This window comes from Barbus barbus (assembly GCF_936440315.1).
Source record: "Barbus barbus genome assembly, chromosome: 1".
NCBI lineage: Eukaryota > Metazoa > Chordata > Actinopteri > Cypriniformes > Cyprinidae > Barbus > Barbus barbus.
The window spans coordinates 40,215,812-40,231,646 of NC_136729.1; the positions used below are offsets into that span (position 1 = coordinate 40,215,812).

A 15,835-nucleotide genomic window follows, 5' to 3' on the forward strand; every position below is an offset into this window, starting at 1 on the left:
GTATAATTAATTTGTGCTCCAGCTTGACACCAGTTGTGTTTGTGTGTGAAGGAGTATGTTTAAATATTAATCACTGCAGAACTCTCCTACTGGAAAGAGAGAGCAGCTCAGCCTGCCATAAATATAAATAACTACATTTCAAAAGTTTCAGTTTGTCTGGAATGGTATAGGCCTGCTGTGGTTTCAGCTTCCCAGATCTAATCGTCTTGAGTCACGTCATTAGCATTTACAACAAAACTCAAAAATCATCTTTTTATTAAAACCTGACAACATCAGCAGATCACGCACATATCTTTTGGAGTTATGAGAAAATCCAATCTTTTTGGGATGATGTGCAGGTAGTTTTGTCTGAAGTGCTTGGATATAGAATACCCAGAACCTCTTTATTTTTGCTTATGGGAAATAGTAAAGGCATAGTACCTAAAAGCGACCAATATTTATGTAAGATTCTTCTTGTGGCATGTAAAAAGACTATAACTAGGAATTGGCTTAAAGACAGCGCTTTGAATTATAAACAGTGGTTTGAGATCATTGAAGAAATCCTGGTGATGGAAGAACTTACTTATGAAGTGAAGTGACATTCAGCCAAGTATGGTGACCCATACTCGGAATTCGTGCTCTGCATTTAACCCATCACGCGTGCACACACACAGCAGTGAACACACACACACCGTGAACATACACCCGGAGCAGTGGGCAGCCATTTTATGCTGCAGCGCCCGGGGAGCAGTTGGGGGTTCGGTGCCTTGCTCAAGGGCACCTCAGTCGTGGTATTGAGGGTGGAGAGAGCGCTGGACATTCACTCCCCCCACCTACAATTCCTGCCGGCCGGAGACTCGAACCCGCAACCTTTGGATCACGAGTCCAACTCTCTAACCATTAGGCCACGACTTCCCCATACACTAAAGATAAAAAAAAAGTGCTTTCAGAATGGACTGGGAAAAGTGGTTGATCTATAAAGAATATAAAGACATCCTCAGCTAAGTAAACTGTGAATGTTATAGAAATGGTAACCTCATCTGTTTGGCTTTGTCTTTCTTTCTTTCTTTCCTTAATTGGGGAGTTGGTTCATATACATTTGTATGTATATAAATATGTTTTTTAATTTTTTTTATTCTATGCACTACGGTTGGGCGATGTCTACAAAATTGGAATCGGACGATGTCTGCAGTAAAACATGGCGATGTACGATGACATCGGGGTGCGGGGGGAGGAGTTAGAGGGTGTCCCCGAAGTGTAAATCGGTATTCAGAACGGCAAGGAAAACAAATAATGATTGCCAACGGTTGCCTGTTGCAGTACATAAAATTTCACTTACCACATAGACAGACCGAGTAAGGAGAGATAACTAAAGCTGGTTGCACACTGGACGAGAAGAGCAGCGTCGCGCCACATCTTTAAAATTCAAACACATTTTCTATGAGCGTACGTACACCGGTGGCGCCTTTCGGCGTCTGTTCATGGCGCCTAGCAACAATTCAAAACAATGTAAAGACGTGGTACGACGCAACGTGGCTGAGGTTCTCATCCAGTGTGCGACCAGCTTGAGACGATGGCGAATGATTTGCAGATCCCAGCACAACTGACAAACATCTGATCTTGTAAAATGTGTGGTAAGTACTGCCATAGTAGGGCTGTCACTATATTAGATTTTTCACACCACGGTTATTGTGGCCAAAAGAATTCACGATATCGATAGAAACCTTGGGGAATCAGCCAAATTAATTTTTACCCAATTAACATAAGGATACTGGTAAACACAGGGCACATGCATTTTCACTTATTCTTCTTCTTCAGGTCACAGCTGACCTGTACTCTGGCTTTCTCTGTCTTCTTTGAAGCTCCCTATGAAATAACAAGAGATAAAATACTGTCAACAATATGATACAAGTTCAACAGGATGATGAATAAATATTAACATCAAAACTGATACTTTAACCTGTTAACTTGTGTAAGTTACCCGTATTTTAATCTCTTTAACCCATCGTTGCACCGGTGCCAATGAAGTCATGCAGTTAACGCGCTTCTAATTCAGTATTAATGTGCATCTAGAACGACCGCAGATGAGGCATGGCACTGCGACCAAAATAACATTTTAAGAGTTTAATGTAGCAATGTGGTTGCTCAGTTTTTCTAGAATTGTTTTAATCATGTAAAAAAGATTTGAACAAATAAATCAAGTGCTACGCACATGTATTGGCCATGACTTGATTGCAAATACAAATACAAAATTTAGACGAGTAAAGAAAACACGGTACTTATTAAAAGAATTACCCCTTTATTTAAATATATGAACACAGGAAATCACTGTAATGTTTCCCATTTCATTACTAGTAAAATAATGACAACTTACTGTCTGTATAATATGGAACATGGTTCTTCTCAGAGTAGCGCGTCAGTATAAGTTCTTTGGTGCGGCCGCGAGCTGTGTCGTCTTCTTGTTTGACACGTGGCAGTGTTAAGGCGCAATACTGCTTTGCAGCATCAAAGTATATAAATGATAATGTCCCATTCTAGAGGGAAACTCAGTTTAAGATTACATTTCGCACAGAGAGAAGTTCCACGCATGCAGTGGTTAAAACGACACTGCATAATGGAAAGACCCATGCTGAAAAAATTCTATACAAATAGGTGTACTGTTATACCTCTATTATGTATGTTATGTGTTGTCTTCATGGAGCATGATTTGTTTTTCTAAAAATGTTCATATTATTGTGTTTTCCATACAATGTCAGTATATAGTGAGCATGTTCCAAAAATGATAAAAAAAAAGCACCATTTAGGTCACTAATAATTCCCACCTCTGTGAACAATGATGACTTAAATTTGGGTTTGTTCATCACACAAAGTTAGTGGATATAGTGGATACATCCACTTTTATTGTGCTTTCGCCCCCTTCCTTTTTGAAGCTTGACATCCTGTAGTTGACAACCGTCTTAAACATTGCATTAATTAACACTTATTTTACACAATTTTTTCTCAAAAAAGTTTGCTATCAGTTGACAAGCTGTCAGTTTCGACATAAGAGAGAGCTAACATTTTTTATTAATAACAATATCAGCCAGTTAAACTGCCTGTCAAGAATGTTTATCAGTTTCATTGAGGGGTAATAGTTCTTCTTAGTATTTCATGGTTTATTCACTGTTAGCTGTCATGAAGCTGGAATGCTACTCAGGCATTTTTCTCACTACAGCTCCCAGATAGTCTTTGGCTTGCAGGGGTTTACAGGCTTTTTTCCCCCTTGTTTTGATTTTTGAAAAGGCTGCTGAGCTTTTTATTTTCCACTGAGAGTTTGTCTTATGCTAGTGAAGTACATTTAAAAATGTTGAAATAGAGCATGAAAGCAGTGATCCTGACAGCCTGCCTTTTTCTCTATTCCCTTTTTCTTTTCAAGGACCTCTTCCTTAGTGCTTCTCCTGTATCAGGGCGTCTGTGCCAATGAAGCCTTTTTATTTGGCCAAGATTGAGTGCAGCGAAGCGGGCCGGCCCTATTACCACTGCGCCACAGTGCAGGAGATTGCCTGCCTCAGCCATCTAATTGCGGACATCAGCTGAAAGGCTGTTGCTTTGCAGTGGTGAGCAGACAGCCAGTCTCAGATTCATTGCTCCATTGGCTAGTTAAAGCACCAGGCTGTCTTTGTTTAGGGACATGGGGAGGCTTATAGGCTATGGTGTGCTCTGTCTGCTCACTAATCTTATAATGTTCCCTGGTAAGGGCTGCTCACCCTTTGCTGCCCTCCTCTGCACTGGACAATATGAATCTCTCATCACACTGCTTATAGCTGGGACACACTGGCAGGATCCCAGCCTGAAGAAAAAAATAAAGTCTTTCCACTTATCTGGCACCCTGTCAGCAGATAGTTGTGGCTGCGCACACATTTTGCACTCTGCTGGTTGAGTGTTTTGGAATGCATGCGGACATGGTGTGATCTGTCTAAAATGCTCTTCGGGGAAGGGCTTTTGCATCATGTTTTCCGTTTTAAATGAGTTTTTGTGGGTTAAATACAATTTAAGCTCAGTTGACAGCATTTGTGGCATGATGTCCGTTGCCGCAAGAAGGTATTATCAACTCGTTCCTCAATTTTTCAAAATGTGTGTACTATATTATTCTTGCAGTGGAAGCTTAGCAGGCAATCGTCCAGAACCAAAAAGCATAAAAATATGCTACTGTCTGGGCTGTGCAATTAATCGCTTGTGATTTGTCATGCGCATCTCGTCAGTAAAGCCTGTTCTGTGATTAGTAGTCACTCTCCATCACGTGCTTGTTGTCAGTGACCTACGCTCTGTGTATTAAATGCCACTCCATCTGAAAGCACGTGATGGAGATTTACTACTAATCACAGAACTGGCTTTACTGATGAGATGCGCACGACAATCGCATGCGATTAATTGCACAGCCCTACTGCTGTCACACTGTTTTGAATTAATAACCATAACACTTAAAGGAGACATATTATGCCCCTTTTTATAATATGTAATATAAGTCTCTGGTGTCCCCAGAATGTGTCTGTAAAGTTTCAGCTCAAAATACCCCACAGATCATTTATTATATCATTTTGAAAATGCCTGTTTTGAGTGGAAGCAGAAACACTGATTTTCGTGCCTGTTTCTTTAAATCCAAATGAGCTGCTCTTCCCGCCCCCCTTTCCAGAACAGAGCCGTGCCATTTCAGCTAGTACCTGCTAAAAACATCTGTTTTTGTTCTGATTATCATGTTTATCGTGCTGAAATCATGCGTTTTAAACCATATTAGCGAAATCAGACGCGCTCGTTTTTTCAGACACTTGCAGAAAATGGCTTACTAAAACAAAGTTACTGGGTTAATCTTTTTCCTTGGTTGGTAGATGCACTGGGGACCTGATTATAGCACTTAAAACCTGGAAAAGTCAGATTTTTATGATATGTCACCTTTAAATCAATAGGTCACCAAAATGAAAATTCTGTGCTTAATTATTCATGTATTGTCCCAAAGCCATGTGACTTACTTTTCTTTCATTATGCTCAAAAGAAGTTTTGAAGTTTGTACTAGTCCGTCTTTTCCATTCAGTAACAATGAATGGGGACTGGAGTTTTCAGGCTTTAAAAAGGGCAAAAAAGCAGTATAAAATTCAAATGGAAGTAGCCCACATGACTTGTGCACTATGTTCCCAGGTTTTCGAAGCTATAATAAAATAGCTTTGTGTGATGAACAAACCAAATTTTAGTCATTATTCTCAGACAATTTTCCGATCCAGTGAGCTGTTAATTACTGCGTCCGGATCATCTAGTCAGTGAGTTGAGAAACTTGAGAAATGTATTCGTCAGACTGGTGAATAAATCATTCATGCCGGTTTTTGAACCAGATTAACTGATTAAATTACAATTTTGCAGTCGACTCAAAACGTGAATGGCGTGAATATCATGAACGCGATAAGAAAATCAGGGGCAGATGTAGAGACCTTCAGTGGATAACGACTTGAAATTATGGTCTGTTCCTCACACAAAACTATTATATAGCATCAGAAGTCTAATATTGACTTGTAATATGGCGCACAGCCTTATGGAATGGTGAGGGTTGGTAAATGATAACAGAATTCCTCAAAAGCTGATATTTTGTAATTGGAAATATAATGAATGTTTCCAATCCAAACATGTTTCCTAAACACTGTCACCACTTGCCATATTTTAGCAGAGTTATAAATTAATATTGCATAACCACAAGTTCATTCACCTAAAGTGGTAAACTTATAAGCTCAAAAAAAAAGCACCTAGACTTCCGAAATGGAAATGACAAACCTATGATCAGAACAAGCCTACACTACTTTCTAATGGGCAGCAAGCTACATCTGCGTTCCATAGAGCTTAAGTTATATTTAACCCACAGTATTACTTTAATGACTGATGTTGAGATTGTATCTTATCTCAGTGATACGCCTGAAGCTTTTGAATGCAAGCCCTTATTCAGTGGATGGATATGAGAGTGACTTGCCTTTTCAATTAGTCAGGTATTGAAACTGTCACGCGGGGAGGGGAGAGCTGGCCAGTGCAGTTCAGCAGCATTAAATCCTAATTAGGCATGGAAGGATGAAAGGGAAACATTGAGTTCATTCTTTGATCAAGATTATTAGATTCTGAACATTAGCCATATATATCTCTTCCATTGTGTAGGCTTCTTTTTGTTAAGGCAGTTGGCTTGAATTTGAGATTAGTTCCTTTGTCAAACAAAGCACCTCCTCTCTTGCTTTTATTCACTGTTTAATTTGAGATACATCTATATAGAGGCTTTATGAAGGTTGTCTTAAAAATAAGAAGACTGAGGCAGAGCATTCAAGGAAGCTATTAAGGAATAGCGCTGTTAGTCTTTTGTTGAGTAATCCTCCCACCGGCCCATCATGCAATCTGTCATCCTTTTAAATGAGTCTTAGCCCACATGCTTAATCTTTGCACTCTGCAGTTACTTCTCCCATTAAAATTCTTTTAAAAGCATGTTTTGTGAGACTTTTCAACATAAAATCAAAATTGAAGCTTTTTAGTTTCTTAATACATGTTCCAGGTTTCATTGTGCACAATTTATCAGGGTACATTTCTCCAAAGAAAATAAGAGAATTGTCTCTATTTATCACTCCCCCTCTGAAATGACTTTCTGTAAGGTGAGCAATATGAACAAAATCTTATTTCATGTAACATGAGTAATTTTACATTATATATAATGATATAATTTTGTTGTCATTTTATTTTTGTTCTCAAAAATAAGAGAGGCACAATAGGACACAAACTAATTACATTTATTACAAATGAAATAAACAGTGCTGTAAGTTTACCGGTGACTGTAGATTATATTACTTTAAATTTAGATTCTTAGTAAAGCAAAATAAAGTGGTTTTCTATGCTGCTTTTGTTGTGTAATTATCATTAACAGCACAGACAGCAGCAGGTATATTAGGCAGCTGTCACTTTAAGACCAAATGCAAAGATCCAATATATTGACACATCTGCTTCCTTTACCAACTGTTACGTTCACTAGGGGGGACTGATTTGGATTTTTTTGTTGGCTGATGCTGACAAGATGTCCATATTCTACCAAAAACATTTTTAACATAAAGCATGTCTCGCATTTATATGCATTTCTCAATATAATAGCAACATCTCTGGTGATAGACACTTTATATTATCGCCATGATATATATTCTCATATCGCCCAGCCATAACTTTGTGTTTTCGCCAATGTCATTTTGGCCACACAGGCTATTGCTTAATGTTAACTAATAGCAAAACAAATACTTATTCTAATAGTACACTATTTAGATGCTATTTGGCTCTATTCTGGTATAGAGAAGCCTGTTTTCACCATTCAGTCAGTCCCACATAGATACAAATCCTGCCATTTATTTCCCTCATGAATATACGATTACTAAATTAAACTAAATATTCAGTAAATAAAATGGGTTTCATGTTGACTTCAAATATTATCTGATCTTGAAGCGATATTTCCCAACAAGCATTTCAATCAGATATGTGGGCGTATCAAAACACGAGTGTAAGTAAATCTTGCAGTGGCTGAATTTATCCACATCTCCTGTGAGACAACTGAAGTATGCCGAGGGACCTCATATCTGCAGCACTCTTAAAAGCCCTGATTGTGTCAAGCTCTCTTTGCCGCTTTTAGTGTGGGGGTGGGGGGAAGAAATAGTGTTGTGAAAAGCTTGTGCTTCTTGAATGCCGTGATACAATCATACGACTCTCTGATGGTCGGGAGGAAATAAGATGACCTGTGCCTTCCCCCGACAGATTAGATAGATGTCACCTTTCTTATGAAAGTGCCAGTCAATTTCGCCTCTCCTGTGTGCTGCCTATCAATTACGGGGAAGAGAAGCCTTTCAAAGCCGCTGTGCTTTCTGTGCGTGGTAACCAAGTGACTGAACACAGCTCATTGTTTCCTCTCTCTCTTTTCAGTATCCCCAGATCAGCGAGGAGTCGACTTCTCCATTTGTCTTCATTTGCTCCAACCCCCAGGAGTTGGTGGTGAAATTTCCCATGAAAGGGAAACACAAGATTTGTAAGTCCTGTCTGCCTCTTTTCATGTGCCGGCTTTAGTTGTTCACCCTTGCTACACTCTGATGCACATTTAAACATATGCAGTAAACCTAGTGAGCAGCCCACGGGGGCAGCAGTTTTAAGCCACACACACACAAAGGTAGGCAACTTCATTATGCTCCCAATAAAACACGTTTTAACCAAATTCTAAGGCAATATCACATACAGTACTGTGCAGAAGTCTTTAGATTCTTAAAAAACATTTATTTTAATATGTTTAATTATATCAAGTTATCTATATTATACAATATTTGCACAATGAATCTTGGCACACCAAAGCAAAAGATATAATGTTTTAAATCAAAAACATTATATATCTCTTGTACATTACTGTATATCCTTGGTATAGAAGGCAATCCCACAGTGCATTGCACCAAGCCTGGTGAAAATATACATTTGCTAGATAAGGTAAAGGCAGTGTTGATTATAAATAATCCTGTATTTTATTTTGTATTTTGAGTTTGATGACATTAGTATAGTGACTTGCTAATGCCAAACTCAAAAAATGAGTGTCCAGTGAGTGAGAAACTATTTCTTCCATCTAGATAGTAGGCATCGAGGCAGCTCACTAGATTTTGAAACAGAACTATGATTGTGTTGCACATTTACTGCTGGGACTGGTCTTGCAGGGTATTCAAAATATTTTTATTTTCATAATTACTTTTGTGGATGTTTGTTTGCTCCATATGCAAGATGGTGTACAGAGTTGGTGGTGAAATTTCCCTGGGAAACACAAGATTATTCTTTTCATCTCTTGTGCTGGTTGTTCTTCTCATTTAATGTTTATTGTTGTCCTTCCTATCATTTTGCTTTGGTTCCCTTTGGTTGTGATCAAGGTGTTCATTCAGTTGATTTATGCAGACCTATTTTCACATGGTTGATCACATCTTTAGGCAATGCCAGTGATAAGCATATAAGCATACTTGGCAGTGCTAGCATATTTGATTTGCATGATTTTGGAGTGAGAACCATACAATTTCCATACAAATATACTATGGAAAACCCATGGTAATACTGTGGAGATTGATTGCTTGAAATCGTACCATAGAGTATGATTGAAGAAGGCGGTTAACGTAAAAATATTCAAACAATATGAAACAAATAGTTGTTGGTCTGAATAAAATCAAATGTACTCCAGCTGGTCCTTTTCCCTGGGTTTGACCTCAGGGCTCAGCATAGTCACTAATAAAAGATTTGGGAAGCTTCAGAGTGGTAACTCACATTGCATTTACAGTGTTGGTGATCAGCCCAAAAAAAATACTGATGGCAGTGTACTTCTGGGAGGTCCTGCACCAGCTGAGCAAGTGCCATTTGAGATGAATGGGATTGCTAACGGATGAATGTTAGCTTTCTGCTAAGAACGATAGACCTCCTTGTTCCAGTCACATGACCCAAGTTTTGTCATCAGACAGCATAAAAATGACCTATAGGATGAAAGAAAAGAAAACTTTGACCTGCAAATATGCCTATATGAATGCATTGTGTTTCATCCGCCGTAATGTTCACAGGAAATCTCTGCTCTTAACGGAGGTGGTTTGGTGCTGTTTTCCCAGTCATTCTTCACAGCAGCTCGACTGTCAACAGTGGTGTTATTTCACAGTACAGACTGGAAGCATTTCACACTTGGATAGTATCTGCGTGACGGTTCCTCCTTAATCACATTTACACATTCTTTTCTGTTTAACCTGCTTAGCTTCTCAAATAAAAAATGATCAATTAATTATATAACTTCAATGATGGTAAATGCATGAATTCTCAGGTGGAAAGCATCTCTGACAAGCATGGGTGATTGCTTTTACAAGAGCATTGGCGACTCACTGTTCGGGGTCTTTTGTTTTCACATAAAGGAAGCACAAAGCCAGGCCCTCAAAAGCAATCCTTCCCTTTGACATTCGAAGCTCCCTCCTTCATCCACCAGTTTTCATATCGTAATGGAGAATTTTATATCCATTTTGACCTTGTGTCTAGCCACCGTTTCCCATTCATTTTCATTCTCTCCTAAGCTGCCAGAGCTCTCAGGAGAGCCGACCTCTGTGAACTCCTCATGGGGTGAATGGGGGAGGAGATATGGACTGATAAGCTGGGAGAGCAGTGAAGAGTAAGAAGTCAGCACAGAGATGTCCTGCCCTTTACCTCTCCCGTGTCTTCCATGGTTTATCCAACATTAGGGTCAAGGTGTCACACTTTTTGGTCCTGACGGACTGAAAAAGGCCTGTGAGCCAAACCGCTTCTTTTTCCTCCACGTGAAACATCAGAAAAAAAATTCGATTTTCAAATGCAAATCACAGCTGAATTTTTGTTAGTAGTAAATCCTAAAGTAATAGGATTTATGCACCAAAATGAGATACTATATGGAGATAAGAGAGTATTTTTCCATACTTTTTCTGTACCCTATCATCTCAGCAGCGTTTTGATATATGGATTAGCAATCACAAAAAGATGCTTGCGGTCTCCGAGAACAAAGCTATTATGGAAAACTGACTTGCATAATAGAACACCATCCATCTACCCCTCATTGTTGCTGGAATTGCTGACATTTAGATGTGGGAAATTTGGACTCTGTCATTCCATTACAAAGAAATTTCCATTCGCTGATTAAAATGACTGTATTAAAGCTGTGTGGGTGCTGAGGTTTCTGTTCATCAGGCACTGGAATCTTTTATCCTGTCATTTCATCTCCGCACTGAAGGTCATCCTCGCTACATCGAGCTATCGGAGATATCGTGACGAGTGGCTTCAGCCATGTGTGAATATTGCAAGCTCACATCAGTGATTCTGTTACTAGCCTTTTAAAGGCTAAAGGTTGTCTCTCTCTTCTTGCTTTATTCGAATCAATATGGCTTCAATATCCAAACAAGCGTGCCTTGCAATCTGCATGTATTAATAATATGCAGCCCAGCTTCTAGCATTCTGTGCTGAACTGCTTTGCTGAAGGACAGACTTGATCTGTTTATTTCCTCAAAGGAAACCACTTTTGTCTGTATTAACCAACTGTACTGTATTAAATTAAGCTTTATTTTAATAAAAAAAAGTAACTTTTTTGTGCTTCTGGAAACTTATAGCCTGATCTCTGACTATTGGCATAATGTCTGGTTCACTTGGCAGTTTATTCTGGCTAGAACTGCCCACTTAGACCAAGAGGAAATTGTCTGACCAGAATGTAAAACGTCCAGTTGTAATTTGTTTAATTTTTCCATGCCGTTTAAGGGCAACTTTATCTACAAAAGTTGATACAACAAAAATAAACTGACGCACAGACTTTGGAGTTATTGTTTCATTTAATTTAATGGAAAGAGGACTGATATTTGTTTTATTCCCCAGCAAATTTGGGAACCCCTGGACTATTTCACAGACTCAACAAAGTGAAATACTGTTCCTCACATGGATATCTAGTTACTTCCTACTGAGATCTCTCAGCTCCTTTAACAATTTTACCATATTTAAATCCATTCTGCAGATTTCTGCCAGATTGTCCCACACAATTGGTGCAGAAAAGTGTGCAAAATCACCCACCAGTTACCTCACCACCCACTAGCTACCTTATCGAGGCCATCAGCTTATTGACAACTTCTACTCTTATTGCCCTTTCTTTTTCTCCCTGCAGTGCCCTTGTTTCTTTTTCCCTTCATTTCTCCACCATCTTTTTTTCATTCTCTTCCATAGGGTAAGTAAAAAGCGAGGTTTTGATTTATTCATGGACTCCTTTTTTATATTCATGTATTTTCCAGGTCTATCTGGCTGCGGTGGAATTTCTTGCTTCAGCAGCTGCTGGGATGCTCGACAGAAATCGGGTTTCAGGTCTATTGAGCCTTGCAGTGGGGGAAGGGAATGTGTATTGGGGGGTTATATATTACCCAGGAAATGTGCAGCAGGCTTCAGAGGTGACAGGCTGTGTTTATTACAGATCTGTCACACAGCTAATGGGCAGCCGGGAACTGGCTGCTTCACTAATGTGAAGGAGAAGCGTGCAGTGAACAAGAGGACTTCAGTGCTGAGAGAAGGGCTCCCTCCCCCCTCTTTGCCCTTTAAACTCAAAGCATTGACAGTGATCCGCAAACAGGGAAAAGGTGAACGAATGTCACCTGAAATGCACAGAAGTTTCAACACTGCATGCTAGTAGATAAGTAGTCACTTAGCAGATGAGTTTATCCAATACAACTTAGAGTAGAACTTATTAGCTAGAATCTTTTTAAGACTTTTTTTTGGCATTGACACTGATTTTGGGTGTTGATAGGTGAAATGGATTTGTAACATTTTAGATTGTTTCAATTGAGCTAAGAATCAAAATATGTAAACAGACATGCAAAGAGCAGATATGCAGAGTTCTGTAGTTTTAGATTTTGTGTTGGTCCTGGAAGAACGTTCCTGTCAATGGAATTTAGTCCTAACCCTGGTGTAAAGTAATCTTAAAGGGATAGTTCACCCAAAAATGAAAATTCTGTCATTAATTACTCACCCTCATGTCGTTCCAAACCTGTAAGATTCTTCTTCGGAACACAAATTAAGATTTTTTTGATGAATTCCGAGAGCTCTCTTAACCTCCCATAGACAGCAAGGATCCTACCACGATCAAGGCTCAGAAACGTAGCAAGGAGATCGTTAAAATAATCCATGTGATATCAGTGGTTCAACCGTAATTTTACGAAGCAAGAAAAATACTTTTTATGTGCAAAGAAAGCAAAAATAACGACTTTATTCAACAATTAGTCTCCTCCGAGTCACCCTATAGTGCTATTTTGGAGATTATCACATACGTAAACAACATATGCAACATATGTACATGGATACGTTGTTTATATTCAGATCAAAGTGTAAACCATTATTTGAACAATCTCCTTGCTACGTTTCTGAGCCTTGATTGTGTTAGGATCCTTGCTGTCTATGGCAGGGTCAGAGAGCTCTCGGAATGCATCAAATATCTTAATTTGTGTTTTGAAGATGAACGAAGGTCTTACGGGTTCGGAACGACACAAGGGTGAGTAATTAATTTTTAAATTCAGAATTTTCATTTTTGAGTGAACTATCCCTTTAAAGTCAAGCACCAAGCACGTGTCTGGTTTTCTGTTCTTAAATGACAAATCCAAAAATTGGAAAACAACAGGGTAATGTGTAAACAATCTGCCCAGCTTGTTAAATTCTTTGGAAGTGGAGAAAGGATGGAAAAGCGTGTTGAATTTTCACTCCCCTAACCTAATGATTTTCCAGCAACTTGTCCTACTTGGCACAATCATGGTGTCCCTATATTATTACAGGGACAATCCCTCTTGAGAAACCTTGGGTTAAGTGCCTTACAAGGTCACAGTAATGTCGGTTCCTGGCTCGTTCCTTATGAGGCTCAAGCCAGAAACCATCCAATACAGGCAAATACTCCACATCACCCCGTTTTTGCAAGCGAGTGAACATAAGACATTATGTAACATTTTCATGTTCACAGTGAACCAGTGTTTTTGGAAACTGTTGGGTTGACTGAGTTTGTTCTTTAGAAATTGGCAGAAATAAAATGAGGCTCCTTTTAATAGGTTATACTGTTGTGTACACTAGTGCAAATGTAGAAAGATTTTAAATTGTTAGCATTAGCACAAAGGTAATTTATTTATTTATTTCATGGCATCTTTAAGACCACACAACCCACTGAATGGACTCCTCATATTCCTACTTCTGTTCCTCACAGCCTTGTTTTCATTCATGTCTCATTAAACGTGGCGTTTACCCTGAATAAGATCTGTTAATGTTTCTTAGTAACTGAAAACAAATGTAGTCTACTTTGAGAGGTGTCCTGGAGTCCATGTGGAATAGAGTTTGAGTTTAATTGCTGACTACTTTTCCAGGCTCCCACATAGGGTTGTTCACTCGTATCGTGCTGTGTGATCAAAATATCAACAAGCGGTTTAATATGCTTGTATATCTGTCTCCATGATACAATCCTTCAGTGCTAAGAAGGCTTGCTAGTTTTTAAAACGAGTACTACATCAACTTATAAAAGATATGTGTACAGTAAAAGGGAATGGGGAGACCATTTGACAGTGCCAGAAAAAACCAAGAAAGCAAGCCTTTGAAGGTCCTGTGCACTCAAGCGACGATCCATGAATGCGGTTGGTATTTGGCTAAGAATTAAAAGAGATGTAGCTTTCATTTCAAACATAGTTCGGCCCAGCATGAAATAAATGACGCAACGAGACCCAGGTTTTGTTATTTAAACATACAGTGGGGGAAAAAATAATTTGATCCCCTGCTGATTTTGTGCATTTGCCCACTGACAAAGAAATGATCAGTCTATAATTGTAGTGGTAGATTTATTTGAACAGTGAGAGACAGAATAACAACAAAAATCCAGAAAAACGCATTTTAAAAAAGTTATAAATTGATTTGCATTTTAATGAGTCAAATAAGTATTTGACCCCTTCACAAAACATGACTTAGTACTTTGTGGCAAAACCCTTGTTGGCAATCACAGAGGTCAGACGTTTCTTGTAGTTGGCCACCAGGTTTGCACACATCTCAGGAGGGAATTTGTCCCACTCCTCTTTGCAGATCCTCTCCAAGTCATTAAGGTTTCGAGGCTGATGTTTGGCAACTCGAACCTTCAGCTCCCTCCACAGATTTTCTGTGGGATTAAGGTCTGGAGACTGGTTAGGCCACTCCAGGACCTTAATGTGCTTCTTGAGCCACTCCTTTGTTGCCATGGCCGTGTGTTTTGGGTCATTGTCATGCTGGAATGGCTGGCTTCAATGCCCTGGCCCTGATGGTACATGGCCCTGTCCATTGTCCCTTTGATGCGGTGCAGTTGTCCTGTCCCCTTAGCAGAAAAACACCCCCAAAGCATAATGTTTCCACCTCCATGTTTGACAGTGGGGATGGTGTTCTTGGGGTCATAAGCAGCATTCCTCCTCCTCAAAACACGGCGAGTTGAGTTGATGACCAAGAGCTTGATTTTGGTCTCATCTGGCCACAACACTTTCACCAGTTCTCCTCTGAATCATTCAGATCTTCACTGACAAACATCAGATGGGCCTGTACATGTGCTTTCTTGAGCAGGGGGACCTTGCAGGCGCTGCAGGATTTCAGTCCTTCACGGTATGATGTGTTACCATTTGTTTTCTTGGTGACTATGGTCTGCTCAGCTGCCTTGAGATCATTGACAAGATCCTCCCGTGTAGTTCTGGGCTGATTCTTCACCGTTCTCATGATCATTGAAATTCCACAAGGTGAGATCTTGTATGGAGCCCCAGTCCGAGGGAGATTGACAGTTATTTTGTGTTTCTTCCATTTGCGAATAATCGCACCAACTGTTGTCACCTTCTCACCTTGCTGCTTGGCGATGGTCTTGTAGCCCATTCCTGCCTTGTGTAGGTCTACAATCTTGTCCCTGACATCCATGGACAGCTCTTTGGTCTTGGCCATGATGGAGAGTTTGGAATCTGATTAATTGATTGCTTCTGAGGACAGGTGTCTTTTATACAGGTAACAAACTGAGATTAAGAGAGTGCTCCTAATCTCAGCTCCTTATCTGTATAGAAGACACCTGGGAGCCAGAAATCTTGCTGATTGATAGGGGATCATACTTACTTGACTCAATTTTTTTTTTAAATGTGTTTTCCCAGATTTTTTTGTTGTTATTCTGTCTCTCACTGTTCAAATAAACCTACCATTGTAGTTATAGATTGATCATTTCTTTGTCAGTGGGCAAACATACAAAATCAGCAGGGGATCAAGTAATTTTTTTCTCCCACTGTAGTTTGCTTGTTTTTGTGTTGTTTTCATC

At 39.4% G+C, this 15,835-nt stretch overlaps 1 protein-coding gene across 2 annotated transcripts in view; it reads left to right on the plus strand.

Moving 5' to 3' along the window:
* LOC306874033 (activating signal cointegrator 1-like) overlaps nucleotides 1–15,835 on the plus strand; it is an 86,154-nt gene that overhangs the window by 33,386 nt on the left and 36,933 nt on the right. For both annotated transcript variants that reach the window (XM_079423708.1, XM_079423709.1), the window contains exon 12: nucleotides 7,933–8,035. In XM_079423708.1, the coding sequence (XP_079279834.1) occupies nucleotides 7,933–8,035 (103 nt within the window). The remainder of the gene's footprint in view (nucleotides 1–7,932; nucleotides 8,036–15,835) is intronic.